Raw genomic sequence first — 18,207 nt, 5'->3', positions numbered from 1 at the left:
GCTCCCACCGCACCGCCAACCGCCGCCCCCCGCCACTTACGCAGACATTTCTTTCATCGCTTCCTGCGTCTCCCTGTCTTTTCGCTGTGGAGTCCGAGTCCCTCTGTCGGCTTTCCTCCCGTCGCTCCGAGCTCGCTCCGCGCTCTCACTTCCGCGCTCACTACTGCTGAGGCACCCAACCGAGCAGTGAAAACACCACAAAACCGGCTCTATTTATGACAATACAGCGCGGCCGACGCCAATATGGCGGCCCTCTCCCAGCCTGCCTCTCGCCTCCCGTGGCCCCGCCTCCGCCGGCCTGAGCCCGCCCTCGGCCGCGCCTTTTCAGCCTGGGGCGGGGGCGGGGCGGGCTCAGGTGGCCCCGCCCACCGCGGCGGAGCGCTTGCCTCCGGCACGCTGGCCAGGACGCTCGCTGCGCGCGCCTCTCGCACACGCTGCTCGGGCACCGCGCTGGGTGCGCTCCTCTGACGGGTCGCCTGTCTGTCAAGGTAAAACGCTCGGAAAGTAGTTTGCAAACATGTTTTTTTTCACTGAAAGCATATATATATGTATGTACATACATATATATGTACAAGACCTCAGCCTTTCCCGATTTTACCACTAATTTGAAACTCTTCCCACTCTCCCACAGTCAGAGCTAATCCGGCCACTTCTTGTCACCAGAGGGTCAAACTGCAGGAGGGTGAGACTTGGGCACACGTTATTCTAAGGGGTCTTCACTGTCACTGCGATCGTTAAGTGCCACTTCCCTCCCCCGTTCACAACCTTCTGGCGCTTAGCTTGTGGGGGATTGAAAGGAATCGCTACCAGTTTACCATAAGAGAAATGAGAGACGGAATCAAACTCTCACACTTTGGAATGGTGGAAATCATAGTCCATGCGGGGAAGGAAACCGTGGGGAAGCGACCAGCTTAACGATGTTAGAGGTTAGGAGTACTGTCAAATACGAAATCCTTCCCAGGGAACGGGTGCCAAAAGCTGCTTATTCTTGGAATGTGAGTCAGAGGCACAGTAAATGCAGATTGCTTACTGAATTATTCATTTGTTCATTCACAAGTATGTATCGGAAACCTGGTCCGTGCCAGGGACTGTGTTAGGCTTCAGGGATTTACTGGTGCGTAAACCAGATGCACTTTTTGACCTTATCAAGTTCATAGCTTAGTGGAGCAAGCAATCAGATATAAGTGGTATTCTGTTGTAGAGCTTTGTGCTGGGTACCGCAGAAACTTAATTCTTGCCCTCAAGAGTCCACTGTCTGGTAGAAGAGATGTTATATACAAATCATAAAGTATGATGGGTGATATGGATGTGATCAGTAATGACAAGGGAGGCACAGAGGGCCACCTAATCTGGGGGTGTGGGGTAATGGTGGTTTCCTAGAAGAGAGGGTGCTGCTGAAATTAAAAGATTTGGGAATAGAGATCAGATGAGAAGGCAAAGCCTATTCCAGGAGGCATAACATGGGCTTCAGTACAAAGGCAGACTTAAATTTGAATTCTAGTTTTGCTGTTTACTAGTGTGATCTCAAGAACCTAAAAATAAGCTTTTTTTTTTTTTTTGGAGCAAACTGGGGTTTTATCACAAGTCTTCACCTCTGCCAGATTGGCAATCTACCATTCGAAATATACCTTCAGCCAGAGAACCTAAAAGATTTGTTTTTATATTAACCTTAAGAAAACTTTTTCCTTGGATGTTATTTCCCTGCTGAAATGGAAAGACACAGATGGCTTTGCCTTTTATCCATTCAGCATCTTATCCTTGCCTGAGATGCAGACCTGGTACTTGGAGTACAGCAGCCAACTTGTAATCGTGAGGACAAAGCCAGTGGTAAGGGTGGTGAACCCAGGGGATCCAGATGAAACTGAGGTCTTTGAGGACATCATAGAATCACTGCATACCAGCTTTGGACTACTTGCCCCTACTTAGTTAAATCCCGCTTTTACCTGCAACCAAACACAACCCTAGTGAACACTCATGTTTATCATCTTATTGATTTATTGCCATAAATGTTACAGTTTCAACATTTGTTAGAATATTAACCAATTTTGCAACAGCAAAGAAAATACTCATCTGCCAAACAAAGAGAATTATAAGAGAAGTAAAGAAAGTATGGATAGCCCATAGGAATCTGAATTCAAGAATTCAGACATGTAAGAATTAGTGCTTTATTTTCAGAACTTTAATTTTTATTCTAATCTCCACATTGCGATAGAAGACAGATAATCTTAATTTTCTACCCACTCTTCCCTCATTCTTGGGATGGTGCTTAAGGACTTTCAGAGATAGGACAGATTGTACATTTCTGATTCATGGTCACCTTCCTGTCTTCTTTGCATCTAAGTCTGGAGGGTCTCAGCTGCATTTGAGTCAGCCTGGGACTTAGTTAAAGGGCATGTGATTAGCTCAGAGAACCACAGAACTACAGTTTTTGTTTTGTTTTAATATTTTGCAGTGCTAGGGCCAGCCTGGGCTTTATAGAGTTTATCTTAAAAAATTATTGCAAGTGACTGAGGAAAAACCTCTTTACAAATTATTCATTTATCATATTAAGATCTATTAGGCTGTTTACTTGTTTGTAGGACAGGGGCTGTATCAGTCTTGTGTTCTAGTTCATTTTCAGAACTTAGCATAAGTACTCAATAAATATTTGTTGAATGGATTTATTTTTAACTCATTTCTTTTCTAAATATTTTTCTTTATCTCTTCATCTACTTTTTGCCCCTTTTTACTAATATTTGGTGAGTCTGAATGTTATACAGTTATTTCATTGAAGCCTTTTCATCTCTAGACAACATTTCATTAGCTAGAAAATTCCTTTTTTTTTTTTTTGCAGATGTAGCATGGTGTTGTTTTTTATAGCATGATGTTGTTCACACCGGTTTTCAGTAGGTCATTATAGAGGTCATGACTACAATGCATGTGTGTGTGTATTGTTACGAGGGCTTGAAATCAGGGCCTGAGCGAAGTCCCTGAGCTTTTTCACTCAAGATTCACTCTATACCACTTGAGCCACAGCTTTAGTTCTGGCTTTTTGTTGTCTGGTTTAGAACTGAAATCTTCTGATGTCAGGTTCCTGAGTAGTTAGGATTATAGGCATGAGCCACTAGCACCTGTTCACACTTTTTAAAGAATGAATAGGGCTCAGTGGTAGAGCACTTGCCTAATAAGTGAGGCTATGGCTTCTATCCCTAGCACTGTAAAAATACAACAAGCAAACAAAAGAATACTAAAGAATGAATGGAAAAAAATGTAATACTTAGGTACGATCAAAAACTGAAACTAAATCCAAAACATGGAAACCTAATGCTGGGGTTGCCTACAGATTGTGCCTGCTGGGACTAAGGTTTTTCCTTCTATCAGCGGGAAGGATAGTTCTCAAACTTAGCTTCCTGCATGATGGCTTTTTTGTTTGTTTGTTTTTATCCCTAGCAAAAAGGGGCTACAAACGCCTAAATATCCTCAGGTTCTGGGAAACTAGCTTTTCTAGACAAGTCCTATAAAAGCTGGAACCTAAGCTCAGTCACCTTGACTCTAAATAGTTTCTTTGTCCACACACTGATAAATATTTTCTAAAATTTTACTTTAAGAATTTATCTTATAGGGAGTGGAAGCATGTCTCTTCACTGGAACAACTATGAAAGATTCCTTCCTAACTTTGAATAACAACAAATAAGAAAAATATATGATTGAGTTCAGTATCAATGGACACATATCTAGTTTTGCTCAATTGATTTTGAGCAAACAAGAGCTTGGTTGGATGTTGACAGAAACGGATTTGGACCCCTCCCCTCAAAAAACCATATTGTTTTTTGTGGTACTGGGGCTTGAACTCAGGACCTTGCACTTACTAGGTGGGTGCTTTACCACTGAGCCATGCCTCCTCCAACCATATATTTGATAGAAGGATCCAGAAGTAAGGAAGGGGGAAAAGAAAGCTGGCAGTAATGACATACCAGCAATGAAGTTAAAATTATGGAGGAGAATGAGAATGTAATGAAGGAGTTGGAGTCATAGTTGAAGCTCTAATGTGAATAGATTTTTGGGCAAAGGACCCTACTCTTTCAGGTTTTATTCGGTTGTGGTGCCTGAACTCTGGGCCTGGGCGATGTCCCTCAGCTCTTCAGCTCAAGGCTAGCGCTCTACCACTTGAGCCACAGCGCCACTTCCGGCTTTTCTGCTTATGTGGTGCTGAGGAATGGAACCCAGGGCCTCATGCATGCAAGTACTCTACCACTGAGCCACCTTCCCAGCCCCTCAGGTTTTATTCTTGAATGGCTAATTTGTGCTTTATTGCAACCTCAGCTCAGTATTCAGGATGTATGTCAGAAGAGGGAGGGAAACCCAAGCCTTGCAATTTCCTAAAAAGCCTCACAATACTTTCTTTTCTTTTTGATAATATTGGGGTTTGAATTCAGGCCTCCTATTCACTTAGCATTTTTGAACTATACATTCATCTCTACCTTTTTGTATTGGTTTTGGGGTGTGGTGGTTTTTTTGGCGGGGGGGGGAGGTGGGAGATAGAGTCTCACAGACTTTTCAGCCTAAGCTGGCTTCAGTTCACAATCCTCTACATCTCAGCCTATATTATAAGGCATATATTCACTAGTATTATAAAGCAGAGGCACGAGCACCCAGCTCAACCCACTTTCTTTTAACCCACTGTCATATTAGCATCCACCGCTTTGCATTATGAATCTCTAGCACCTTCTAGCTTTGCACCCGTAACTTGTCTTCTCTCAGAAGTTTGCCTTCCATGGTTTATTTTTATTTTGCTAAGTTCCTTCAGCATTGAATTTTAATACAAATGTTTCGGTGTTTCTAATGTGAAATTTTTGTTGCTGATGTAGTTATAGTCAATCCTCCATATCCATAGATTTTACATCTGTGGATTCAACCAACCTGAGATTGAAAATATTCAGTTTGCACTGAACATGTATGGACTCTTTCCTTTGTTGCTATTCCTTACTATTCACGTAGCATCGACATGGTACTGGAGGTTATAAATGATCCTCACATTTTTTAATTATATGGGAGGATGTACATAGATGATGTGGGAATTCTACGCCATTTTATAAAAAGGACTGCAACATCTTTTTTATAATTTTGTCAGCTGTGGAGGAGGGGTTTCTATACCAATCTCTCAATAATGGGGGGGGGACTATTTTATCTGTATGATTTAAAAGGTACAAAGAAGGGGCAAGCTAGGTGCCTGTTCATTTTCCTATATGTAGAACACTGTGTAAAGCTCTGGACATACTCTGAGTCCATTGTTTTAAGAGATTTTTTTTTCTTAACAAGGTTTTCATTTTTAAGTGTCTATTTTCATGGATTATGCTTGTGGATTGAAGCTCCTGGGTTCCTTAGAGTATTTTCTTGAATTACAAAATCTGCTAGCTTCTTGGAAAGAGCCTTTAAATCAAACACTATAGCAATCAACAGCTTTCCTGTGAGGCACCTTAACTGCTTGAAGTGAGAGGACTCAGAATTCCCTCCCAACTGCTTCTTCTCCACACATTTGAAAGGGCAGAAAAAGTCTTTATGCCAATTTGAAAACTTTCCCCAGAACTCAGGGGGTTCACATATAAACTCAGTACACAGGAGGTAGGTTTCTTGCTTTCCTCCAAATTGAGACCAAGAGTAATTATGGGACTCACCTGTTCCTGAAACTGGCTGGGTAATGGATCCTAGCAGTGCACTCTCAGAAACAGCACTGATCACACAGTTCTTAACAGATTCACTTGCTTTGATCAAACCATTTCTCCCTCAGCAGGCAAAACCGTAGCCAATGGACACAGTGCTTAGTTTACAATCATGTTAATTTTGCTTTTTGTTTCTCTTTGGCAGCTGGAGGTTAATGGCTAAAGAGGGTATTTAAATTTTCAACCAGTTCTCTTCTAATCACTTCGTGGTCTTGTCACTGGCAGTTTTATTCCTTTGATTTCCTTAATCAGATATAGTTTCTTTGTCCAACATATTGGGTTATGGTGCAGGAAGAAAGTCCTAAATATATTAGCACCTTTGTAGCACTTTTCTTTTTTCTTTTTCTTTTTGTTGGTCATGGGGCCTGAACTCTGGGCCTGGGCACTGTCCCTCAGCTCTTCAGCGCAAGGTGAGTGCTCTACCACTTGAGCCACAGAGCCACTTCCAGCTTTTTCTGTTTAAGTGGTGCTAAGGAATCGAACTCAGGGCCTCATGCATGCAAGGCAAGCACTCTATCACTGAGCCACCTTCCCAGCCCCTTTGTAGCATTTTTCATGACATTTTGTTTCTGAATGTGTGCATCCCTGGCATTTAAAACAAATTCAGACATTTCTGAAGCATTTACAAAAGCTGTATGCTTATGTCCATTTTCATAGCCGGGAATCAAAATAGCATACCTATTGGAATGGTGAAATTTAATTGAAAGTATGAAGTAAATTCCTTAAAAGCATGAACTTTTCTAGGCTCCAGTGGCTTGTTCCTGTAATCCTAACTACTTGAAGGATTGAAATTCGAGGCTAGTCCTGAAAAACAGGACTTCCCATCTCAACTTAAAATGCTGGAGTGATGGTTCATACCTGTCATCCCAGCTACAGTAGGTAATCAGGAGAATTGCAATCCAGGTCTCTTTGAGGAAAACAGTGAAAAATAATCAGAACATTTCAGTAGAGGAGGAAATGGCATTTGGTAAAATTATGTCCATGACTAAAAGCAAAAGGTCAAGTGTCAAGGGTTAGAAAATATTCCTTTCTGATTTGATAAATGGCCCTATAAAATAGCTATAGCAAATATCTTAACTAATAAAATATAAAAATCTTTTTCCCCTTAAGGTTGGAAATAAGACAAGGATGTCTACTACCATATCAATTTACTATGCTAGCAAGTATGAAAATAAAACTACAAAGTAAGATGTGTAACTCTTGAAAAAGAAGGTAAAAACTATCATTACATGGAATTAGCTACTCATATACTTAAATTTTTTTAATAACCTAAAGGTAGAAAACAAAGAATTTAAAAATAATTGAGCTGAGAGTTGGTGGCTCATGTCTGTAATCCTAGCTTCTCAGGAGATTGAGACCTGAGAATTATTCTTTGAAGCCAGCCAACGCAATAAAGTCCATGCGTCTCTTATCTCCAATTAACCACCAAAAACTTGAAAGTGGAGCTGCAGCTCAAATGGTAAAGCACTTACCTTGAGCAAAAAAAGCTTAGGGATAGTACTTAGGCCCTGTGAGTGTAAGCCCCTGAACTGGCACACACAAAAATTGAAAAAAAAAAGTAAAAATTTGAAGCACCAAATTTTATAGAGAAATTAGAATCTACTAAGGTTGTAGGATACCAGGTTAATATACTATATCAATTAAGTTTTCATGTATCATTAATAATTAGACAACAAGATTTAAAATACACTATGAGGTTGAACTGAAACCTCTTTGTACAACTATTTAAAGGTAATAAAAAATACTATTAAACATAGCATCATCCCTACCCCAGAACACAAATCAGCTAAATAGATAAATTTATAGCTGAGAAGGCTGGACTTTAACCAAGTGATCAAGATTATGAGGCTTAGTGGTGCATATCTTTAATCCCAGCACTCAGTAGGCTAAAATAGGAGGATCTCAAATTCTAGGCCAACCTAGATTACATAGGAAGACCTCATCTAAAATTTTTTTTAAAGTTAACATTGCTATTATAGGGACAATTGACATTATCTATCGCCTTATATTTTGCACCACGAAAGATACAATGTCACTTCTGTGTTATTTTTTTCTGCTCAAAACATATAACCTTAGATTTACTCATGAGCAAATATCAGATAAACCCAAATCAAGGTTATAAATAAATTGCTTGTAGTTTTATAAAAATGCCAAGACAAAGAAAGGCCGAGAAACTACTCTAAAGAACACTAAAAAGACATGATGTGGTAAAACATGGAAGATATTTTTTTAATCTTTTTTTTCTTTCTATAGAGGTCCTGAAGCCTTTGAATTTTCTTCAGTGATTGATGCCTCTTTTGTTATTAAGTTACCTCTTTCAGATCCCATAGGATTGTATGCTCTATGACTAGAAGCTGGTCCCCTAGATAGACTCAGTGCTAGTATCTGGGGGAAAAAAAGTTGAACCCCTAGATAGACTCTGTGCTAGTAACTGGAAAAAACACATGATTAGGAAATGAAAGGTCTGACATTTCATCTTCATCCAACAACTTCCTGGAAGGGGCTGGGTTGAAGATCAAGCTTTATAAAAACTGTTAAGATTTGATGAGCTCTGGCTTGTTCAGACTGTGGAGGTTCAGGAAGAAAAAGGGCCCACAGAGAACATAAAAGCTCTGCCTTAGCTGGGTACTAGTGGCTCACCCCTGTAATCCTAGCTACTTAGGAGGCTGAGATCTGAGGATCACAGTTCAAAGCCAGCCAGGGCAGGAAAGTCCGTGAGACTCTTATCTCCAATTAACCACCAGAAAATTGGAAGTGGAGCTGTGGCTCAGAGTGAGAGAGTGCTCGCCTTGAGCAAAAGAGCTCAGGGATAGCATTGAGGCTCTGATTTCTAGCCCCACAAACCGACAAAAAAAAAAAAAAGCTCTGCCTGTTCTGCTCTTTCATATTTTTTATCTGACCATTCATCTGTATCCTTTAAGATGTCGTTTATAATAAAGTGACAGATGTAGCTAACTTTCCCTGAGTGCTGTGAGGTATACTATACCCAGTGAGAAAGCTGCAGAAATCAGGTTGTATCAGTCAGTCAAAAGTACCAGTCACCAGAAGTCTGGTTGCCCAGGCTAATGATTGGCATCTGAAGTGAGGTAATTGTGTCTGGTCTCAACCTGTGAGATCAGATATCATTTCTAAATAGACTGCATAAGAGTTAAACTGAAACTGTAGGACACTACTGGGGAATTCACTGAAGGATTGCTTGGTGGGAGAAATCACTTTTTTTTTTTTTTTGCCAGGCAGGGGGCCTGAACTCTGGGTCTGGGTGCTGTTCCTCAGCTCTTCAGCTCAAGGCTAGCACTCTACCACTGGAGCCACAGCACCACTTCCAGCGTTTTCTGTTTATGTAGTGCTGAGGAATCGAACCCAGGGCCTCATGCTTGCAAGGCATGCACTCTACCGCTGAGCTACATTCCCAGCCCCTAGAAATCACATATTTTGGTGACTAGGACTCTCAGAAATATTTGATGTTGATTGTGAAATTAGAGAGAAAAATAGGTGGCTCATGTGCCTGATAGAGTGTCTTGCATTATTCTAGAGAAATGCAAAGTGATACATACTAAAACCTGTACACGAGTGTTAGTACATGAGTGTTACAGCAGCTTTATTCGTAAGCACCTTCTTACCAAACATGAAGCCCTGATTTCAAACTCCCCCTCCCCAAAGTGTTAAACTACACTAGATCATTGCTTTATATTAAGATTGCCTATGTATTAAAAATTTCTAGAATTATTAGAGAAATTTCATAAAACCTATATGGGGAAAATTGACATCTGTGTTATATTAAGTATTCCAGTCTGTAAACATTATATACCTCTCCATTTATTTAGATCTTTAATTTCTTTTATTAGCGGTTTGTATTTTTCAGCATAGAGATCGCCCCTGTGTGCTTTACAATTTATCTCTGAGTATTTAATTTTCTTTGTGATGATCTTATATATTATTGTGCTTTAACTTTTTTTTTTTTTTTTGGCCAGTCGTGGGGCTTGAACTCTGGGCCTGGGCACTGTCCCTCAGCTCTTTAGTTTGAAGCTAGCGCTTTACCACTTGAGCCATAGCACCACTCCTGGCTTTTTCTGCTTATGTGGTACTGAGGAATTGAACCCAGGGCCTCATGCATGCAAGGCAAGCACTCTACCACTGAGCCAACTTCCCAGTCCTGTGCTTTAACTTTTTATTTTCACATGTTCATTGTTACCATAGAAATGCAATTGATCTTGATGTGTTAAACTTGTATCTGTGACCTCTCTGAACTTAGTATTCTTAGAAGTTTTTTGGTAGCTTCCTTGGAATATGTACATAGATACCCCTGTTATACCTACAAATTAGAATTTTTATTGTTTTTGCTTCCTGATCCATATTTTTTTCTTTCTTTTTTATGGCACAAAGTAGAAATTTCAAGACTATGTGAAATGAATATGATAAGAGGACATTCTTAGAGAAAAATTTAAAAGTTTGATGTGAGACATAGACTTTCAGTATGTGCTGTCTATCAAGTTGGGGAAATTCTTGCTATCTTTAGTTTGCTAAGAGTTTCTTTTGAATAAGTATTATATTTTGCCAAATGTATTTTTAGCAGTTGATATCACCATATTTTTCCCCCTTTGGCTTGTGGATATATGGATTCCTTTTTATTTTTATTTTTTTTAAAAAATGTCAATCTAGTCTTACATATATGGAATAGATCCCATTTGGTTACAAATTATACACCAAAACCCATTTAGTATGTAATTCTTTGGCTATACTGTTGGATTAGGTGTGCTAACATTTTTGTTGAAGATTTTTGTAATCTAAGTGATATATTAGCTTACACTTTCTTTTTTCATTTTGCCTTTTGCTTTAGATTCATAAAATAAATTGAGTAACATTTCCTTTTTGTTGTGGAGCCTGAACTCTGGGTCTGGGTGCTGTCCCTCAGCTCTTCAGCTGTAGACCAGCGCTCTACCACTTGAGCCTCAGCCCTACTTCTGGCTTTTTCTGCTTATGTGGTGCCGAGGAATCGAGGGCCTCATGCATGCAAGGCAAGCACTCTACCACTGAGCCACCTTCCCAGCCCCTCCTTTTTGATTTTTTTTGGAGAAGATTGAGTAAAATTGGTATTAATTTAATTTAGGTTGAATTCATCAATGGATTGCTTTGTAATTGATCCCTAACCCCAAATTTTTAAAAAGGCTACAAGGCAAAAAAAGGGGGGGCCCCATAAGATTACTACAGTTGTCTATTTCTTCTTGGTTGAGTTGTGGTGGTTATTTTCTGAGATGTCAAATTTACAATGTTAACTGGTATTATTCTAATATTTTAATTTAGTTGTAGAGTATGCAGTGTTATTCCTTGTTTCATGCCTGATATATTACACATACAAGACTTCTTTTTTTTCTCTCCCAATGTAGCATTTAATATTTGAATTTTCTTATTTAACTACAGTTAGATAAATTCTACATACTTTGATACGTTTTCTCTCTTTTTACTATTCATTTTTGTGTTTGTTTGTTTAGTACTGGAGATTGAATTCAAGGCCTCAAACTTGCTAGGTAAGCACTCTACTATTTCAGCCAGGCCTCTTGTCCTTTTGTTTTCTTCACACTTTTGCTTAGGCAAGTCCTGGACCCTGATTTTCCTACCTTTAACTCTTCATTAGCTGGGACTGTAAACATATACCACAACATCCAGCCCTCCATTTTCCTTAAGAGTTTCTATTTTATCCATGCATTGTTTAGAAGTGTATTGTTTATTTCTCAGTGTTTGAAGATTGTCCTGTTATCTTTTGCTATTCATTTCTAGTTTGACTATACCATAGTGCATATTTAGGATATGTTCTGCATGCTTTCAGCAACTTTGTTGAAGTTTATTTGGTGGCTTAGGATTAATTCTAAGTGTTTAACAGAAATGTACATTGTGCTGTCGGGTATTTTATATATTAGATCCTGTTGTTTTGATTTTGTTGTTGAGTTCTTTGCAGGTTTTTAAAATTGAGTTTTCATTTATGTAGATTCTGTTAGTTGTTGAGAATGGAGTGTTGAATTCTTCACTTGTAATTTATTTCTGTTGTCAGTGTTTGCTTCATGGGTTTTTTTGTTCATGTGTTTCATATGCTTAAGATGTTTTTAAAATCTATCCTCAATCTCTTTTAGTTGGTTTATTTAGTCCACTTACATTTAAGGTTATTATTGTTATTTATTTATGATTATTATTTTGTGTTGGCTCTGGGGCTTGAACTCAGGTGGTCCCTGAGCTTTTGTGCTCAAGGTTACTTCTCTACCTCTTGAGCCATAGCTCCATTTCTGGCTTTGTTTGGGTTGTTAGTTGAGATAAGTGTCTCACAGACTTTCCTATCCCAGCTGACCCATTGACCTTCATATCTCAGCCCCATGAGCAGTTAGGATTACAAGCATGAGTCACTTATACCTCACAGTTCACTAATTATTAATATGTTTTACCTTTTATGAATTATTTTCTGCTTACTTTCTCTCTTACTTGAACATTTAAAATTCTTGATTGTTTTATAGTGTTTTGGAGTACATTTTCTTAGTAGTTGCTCTAGGTATTCTGGGATACATGAATAATTAAGGTTAAAGATTTGAGTGCTTTTCACCCATTTTATGGAATCAGTCCCTCAATCTGAAGCTCTGTGCCAATCTTAAAAGGATGGCTTTTGGACATTTTTCATAGATACCAGATTTTTGTTTTTCCTTATATTTCTTACCTGTAATATTGTAGCATTGTGTTTCTGTTTTGCACAATTGCTTGAAAAACATGGAACAAAGGAGGTGTATAGTTGGCTTCTTACAGTAAGCAAATGTTATATAATTTTCATCTATGCCTCAGTTATAATTGCGTGTGTACCAACATCAGCTTATTTCTGAAGCAGAAAGGAGAATGTCTGCAACATGTATTATGTAGGAAAGGCAAGACTTGAATTTATAAATCATGTCAGTTATTTCTTCATCAGGTTCCAGGCAATTAAGTACTTTCTGTGTAGGTATCTATTGACCTATTACCTAGCCTTGCTTCATTGGGATGGTTTTCTGTGACATAAATTAATAAGACTTTTCTTTTGTTCAGGTGCCTTTAAAGCACATAATAGCTGCTGTTCCATTATATTTGAGCATCTTTCATAGTAAGTAAAAGATAAGAGAGCTCTCAGATCTCTTATCTGCTCCATAATTTGCTTTTAGCTGAAGAATGATGAGAGAGACTCACCATTATTTAACCCATAGCCAGTAATCCTGTTACATTAGTCTGCTTTCTAATCACTTCATTGAACACAAAGCTAAAGGAACTGGACATCAAAGGCTTGCAATTCCTAAGTTATTGTTACCCTTGATCATGCTTGTTCTATGCAATGACAATTGCATGATACTTAACTGATTTTTCATTCTATTACTATTTTATCAATAGGATTCACTGTGCTGTTGACTTCAGAAAGATCCAAAAATATCTGTCACCAAGGCAAGCACATTTAGACATTATCCACAGAGCTGATTTTCTTGACATGGTTCTGTGTACATAAACCATATGAAACAACACATTCAACAAAGACACTACATTTGGTGCATGGCAAGTGAAATTCTGAAAGGTTTTTCAGGATGCTCTTGAAAGAGCTTTGTACCTAGGATTCATAACTTGGGAAATCTCAAAAGATGTTTTTTTTATTTTACTTATGGTAAATGGTAGAAGTCCAGTGAAATAAAAATGTGTTCAGGGTACTTTTTCTCTCTCTAAAACCTCTCTCCTTTAAAATGTTATATATAAGCATATATACTATATATAGTATTACAGTATATATACATATACTATATACTACCTATATATCTATCTATATATATATGGTGGCACTGGAGTTTGAACTCAGAGCCTTGATTTGCAGATGCCCCACCACTTGAGCCAATGCCCCTACTACTTTTGTGCTTTTTCCCCCCCCACAAACCAGAGGGTGTTTATTGTGGCCAAATTCATGCTACTTTTGTGTTTTATGTTTTAGATAGGATCTCATGCTTTTGCCTGGGGCCAGCCTTGAACTAAGATCCTCTTACTAGAATCAGAGCTGGGATCACAAGTTCCAGCCACCTTGCCCACTTTATTGAACCAACAAGGAGTAATACTTTTTATCTAACCTCTGTTCTTGAAATGTGATTCCCCAAATTTCTGCCTCCTAAATATCTAGGATTACAGGGATGTGCTACTGCACCTAATTTAAATTCTTAAAATTATTTTTGTTGTTATTATAAAGGTGGTATGCAATAACAGGGGTTACTGTTTATAAGACAGGTAATTAGTACATTATTTTTTAGACAATGTTGCACCTTCCTTTTTTCTCTCCTAGTTTTTCCCTCCCATTCCCACCCACAAGTTGTATTGTCCGTTTTCAACATGGTTTCTGCTGAGTACCACTGCTGCATTTATTTACTCTGTCCCTCCATTTTTGTGTTCTCTTTGTCCCCCCCCCACCCCAAGACACAAAAATGAACAGATAAGACAAAAAGGAAAAAAAAAAGAGGTTGGGAATATGGCTTAGTGGTAGAGTGCTTGCCTAGCATGCATGAAGCCCTGTGTTCAATTCCTCAGTACCACATAAACAGAAAAAGCCAGAAGTGGCACTGTGGCTCAATTGGAAGAGTGCTCACCTTCAGCTGAAGAGTGTAGAGACAGCACCCAAGCCCAAAGTTTAAGCCCTATGACCAAGAAAAAAAAAGGAAAATGTTTTGTTTCCATTTCCTGGAGTTTATTTTGATAAATAGTATTTTGTATGATCAGAGGCAGAGAAGCATTGAACCTCTGTGTTCCTCTCCCGAGAATGTCCTCCTTTGGTCTTACTGTGTGTGAATGCCTAGAGTCTTGTATAGTTATCATGTTCAGTTATATTTTAGATCTAACTTCCACATGTGAGAGAAAACATATACTATTTGTCTGAGCTTGGCTTACCTCACTTAATATGATTTGTTCTAGGTCCATCCATTTCCCTACAAATGACATAATTTTAATCTTTTTAATGGATGAGTATAATTCCATTATATATAGTCACCACATTTTTTCCTTATCTATTGTAGGGCATCTGGGCTGTTTCCATTATTTGGCTATTGTGAATAGTGCAGCAGTGAACATGTATTTGCAGGTATCTTTATCCTGGCTTGTGATTTACTGAGTAAATGCCCAGGAATGGTATGGCTGGGTCCTAGGGAAGATCCATGTTTAGTTTCTTGATGAATCTTCAGACTGCAGTCCAAAGTGGTTGTATTAGTTTACATTCCCACCAGCAACACAATAGGGTTCCTCAACATTCCTGCCAACATTTGATATTGTTCCAATTCACGATGTTGACTAATCTAACGGGTGAGCATGGTATCTCAGAGGTGTTTAGATTTCTATTTCCTTTATGGCCAGGGAGGTTGAGCATTTCCTCATATGTTTCTTTATCGTTCTTACCTTTTCTGAGAAGTCTCTTCTTACTTCCTTTGCCCATTTAGTGTTGGTTTATTAGCTTTGGGATTTGGTTTATTAGCTCTTGAGCTCCTGTATTTTGGATATTAGGCCTTTGTCAGATGTATTGCTAGTGAAAATCTTCTCCTAGACTGTTGGCTGTCTTCCTGGTTTAGTAACTATGTCCTTTGCTGTGCAGGAACTTTTAATGTTGGTATAATCTCATTTTTCAAGTCTCTCTCTTATCTGCTGTGCCTCTGGGACTCTTCAAAAAGTATCTACCTATAAGTTCTAATGTTTCTCCTACTCCCTTTTGCAGCAATTTCCAAGTTTCATGTCTAATGTTGAGGTCTTCAGTCTACTTTGAGTTGATATTAGTGCATGGTTGTCAATGTCTAGTGCATTGGGGTCCCTGGGTAAGGGTCACGAAATCACCAGGACACAGGGGATGCAGCATGCAAACAGCAATTGCCACTGCATGCTGTGCTTTATTGTTAGAGGGTATTTAAAGACAAGCAAGCATAATCTTTGCCAAGATTTGGTCAGAAAACATTCACACAAAAATTGTAACAGATACATTTTTACTTAACCTATGAGACAATGTCTAGGTATATTATTATCTAAACTATTTTAGAGCAAGCTCAAACCACTTCTCCAATCTCAGGAAAATGCTTGACCAGCTGTTCATCTATGCTTAAGCAAGCAGAAGAGCTGCTTCCTCAGCTCCCAGGAGTCTGTGACATGTGTTTTGAGATAAGGAGAGAGAACATTTTCCCTTTCTAGCCTGGCATTCCAAGAGCTTTCCTAATCCCAAACACAGTCCTCAGATAATCCTGAGGCTGGAGCCTGCATCATTCTGCCCCCTCAACATAGACCCTGAGTCTTCACACATGGTGACAAACAGGGGTCCACTTTTAGTTTTCTGCATATGGATGCCAAGTTTTCCCAACACCAATTTTTGAAGAGGCTATTTCTTTCCACTGTATGTCTTTTGCTCCCTTATTAAATATCAGATAACTGTAAGTGTATGATTTCATTTTTGGGTCTTCTAGTCCATTCCATGGGCCTTTAGGTTTATTTTTGTGCCAATACCAAACTGTTTTTGTTATTGTAGCTCTGTAGTGAAGCTTGAGATCTGGGATTATGATACCACCTGTGTTACAGTTTTTGCCTAGAATTTCTTTGCCTATTCCATGTCATTTGTTGTTCCATATAAATTTTTGGATTGTCTTCTCTATCTTGGTAAAGAAAATCAGTAGGATTTTGATGGAGATTGTGTTAACTTTGTAGATTATTTTTGGCAGTATGGCCATTTTTACAGTATTAATTCTACCTATCCATGAACATATAAGGTCTTTCCATTTCCTGATGTCATCTTTGATTTTTTTCTTCAAGTTTTTATACTTTTAGCTACAAAGTTCCTTAGCTTCCTTGGTTAGGTTTATTCCTAGATATTTTTTTGAGGCTATAGCAAATGGAGTTGTTTTCCTATATTCCCTCTCTGCTTGGACATTGTTGGTATACAGAAAGGCTACTACTTTTTGTGGGTTAATTTTGTATCCTGCTACTTTGTGAAAGTTATGGATTAGCTCTAGGAGCTTGGGGATGGAGTCTTTTGGGTGCTTTAGATATAAGATCATGCCATCTGCAAATAAGGATAGTTTGACTTCTTTTCCTACATGAATCTCTTTTATGTCTCTTGCCTTATTGCTCTGGCTAGGAATTCCAGAACTTATATTGAAAAGGAGTGGAGAGAGGGGACATCCTTGCCTTGTTCCTGATTTTAGAGAAAACGTTTTTAGTTTTTCACCATTCAGTATGATATTGGCTATTGGTCTGTCATATATAGCCTTGATTATTTTGAGGCATTTCCCTTCTATTCCTAGCATCTCCAGAGCTTTTAACAAGAATAGATATTGAATTTTGTCAAAGACTTTTTCTACATCTCTTGGGATGATCATGTGGTTCTTGTCTTCAGCTATTTTAATGTAATATATTATGTTTATTGATTTATATATGTTAAATGAACCTGCATCTCTGGGATAAAAACCCACTTGATCACCCATCTGTATTCATCAAAGATATTGGTCTATAGTTCTCTTTTTTCATTGGATTTCTACCTGTTGGATGAATGTGATGCTGGCTTCATAAAATAAATTTGGAATTGGTCCTTCTATTTCTATGTCATGGAAAAGATTGAGGAGTAATGGTGTTAGTTCAACTTTAAAAAATCTTACAGAATTCAGCTGTGACTCCATTGGGACCTGTGCTTTTCCTTGTTGGAAGATTCCTGATTACTTCCTAAATCTCATTGCATGTTATGGCTATTTATGGTTTATATCTTCTTGGTTCAGTTTAGGCAGTTTGTATGTCTCTAGGAATTTATCCATTTTCTTCTAGATTTTCCATCTTATTTGAGTACAGGTTTTGAAAGTAGAGCTTCATTTTTTTTTTGATTTCTTGAATGTTTGTTCTAATGTATTCTTTGGCATCTCTAATCTTATTGATTTGAGAGTCTTCATCAATTTAGCTAATAGGCTGTCAATTTTATTGATTTTTTTCAAAGAACCATTTTTGTTTTATTGATTTTATGTATAGTTGTTTAAATCCCTATTTCATTGATTTCTGCCTTAATCTTTACTATATCTCTCTGTCTAGTAATTTTGGGTTTAGTTTGTTCCTGTTTGTCTATCAATTTCAGTTGAATAATGAAATCATTTACTTGAGCTGTTATAACTTAGAGCTATGAACTTTCCTCTCAACATTGCTTTTGATGTATTTCAGGGGTTCTATCCTATGTGTTTTCAGAACTTTCTGATTTCCTCCTTTATTTCTTCGGTGACCCACATATTTTTCAGCTATACGTTCTTCCATTTCTATGTGTTTGAGTATTTTCTGCAGTATATTTTGTTATTGAGAATGGTTTAATTTCATATGATGAGATAGGATTCAAGTAGTTATCTCAATCCTTTTGTATTTGCTCAGGTTTGTTGTGTGTCCTAGAATATGATCAGTTTTGGAGAATGTTTCATGGACTGCTGAGAAGAATGTGAACATGTGTTTGTTGGGTAGAATATTGTGAAGATGTCTATTAAGT

At 38.2% G+C, this 18,207-nt stretch overlaps 1 protein-coding gene across 3 annotated transcripts in view; it reads right to left on the bottom strand.

Annotated features, from left to right (window-relative positions):
• Positions 1-17,982, bottom strand: part of Papolg (poly(A) polymerase gamma) — a 57,854-nt gene extending 39,872 nt beyond the window's left edge. For 2 of the 3 annotated variants that reach the window (XR_001175303.1, XM_013022523.1), the window contains exon 1: positions 41-244. Coding sequence is in view for 2 of the 3 variants with exons in the window: in XM_013022523.1 (XP_012877977.1) it covers positions 41-57 (17 nt within the window). In the remaining variant the exon portion in view is untranslated. Of the gene's footprint in view, positions 1-40; positions 245-17,974 lie in introns of those variants that run through there. The other variant, XM_013022522.1, reaches the window with a different exon arrangement.
• Positions 17,983-18,207: the final 225 nt, after the last annotated feature.

The sequence above is a fragment of the Dipodomys ordii genome, unplaced genomic scaffold, assembly GCF_000151885.1.
Source record: "Dipodomys ordii isolate 6190 unplaced genomic scaffold, Dord_2.0 Scaffold63, whole genome shotgun sequence".
Classification (NCBI taxonomy): domain Eukaryota; kingdom Metazoa; phylum Chordata; class Mammalia; order Rodentia; family Heteromyidae; genus Dipodomys; species Dipodomys ordii.
The sequence above is the reverse complement of the archived record's forward strand: the minus strand, read 5'-3'. Positions and strand labels throughout refer to the sequence as shown.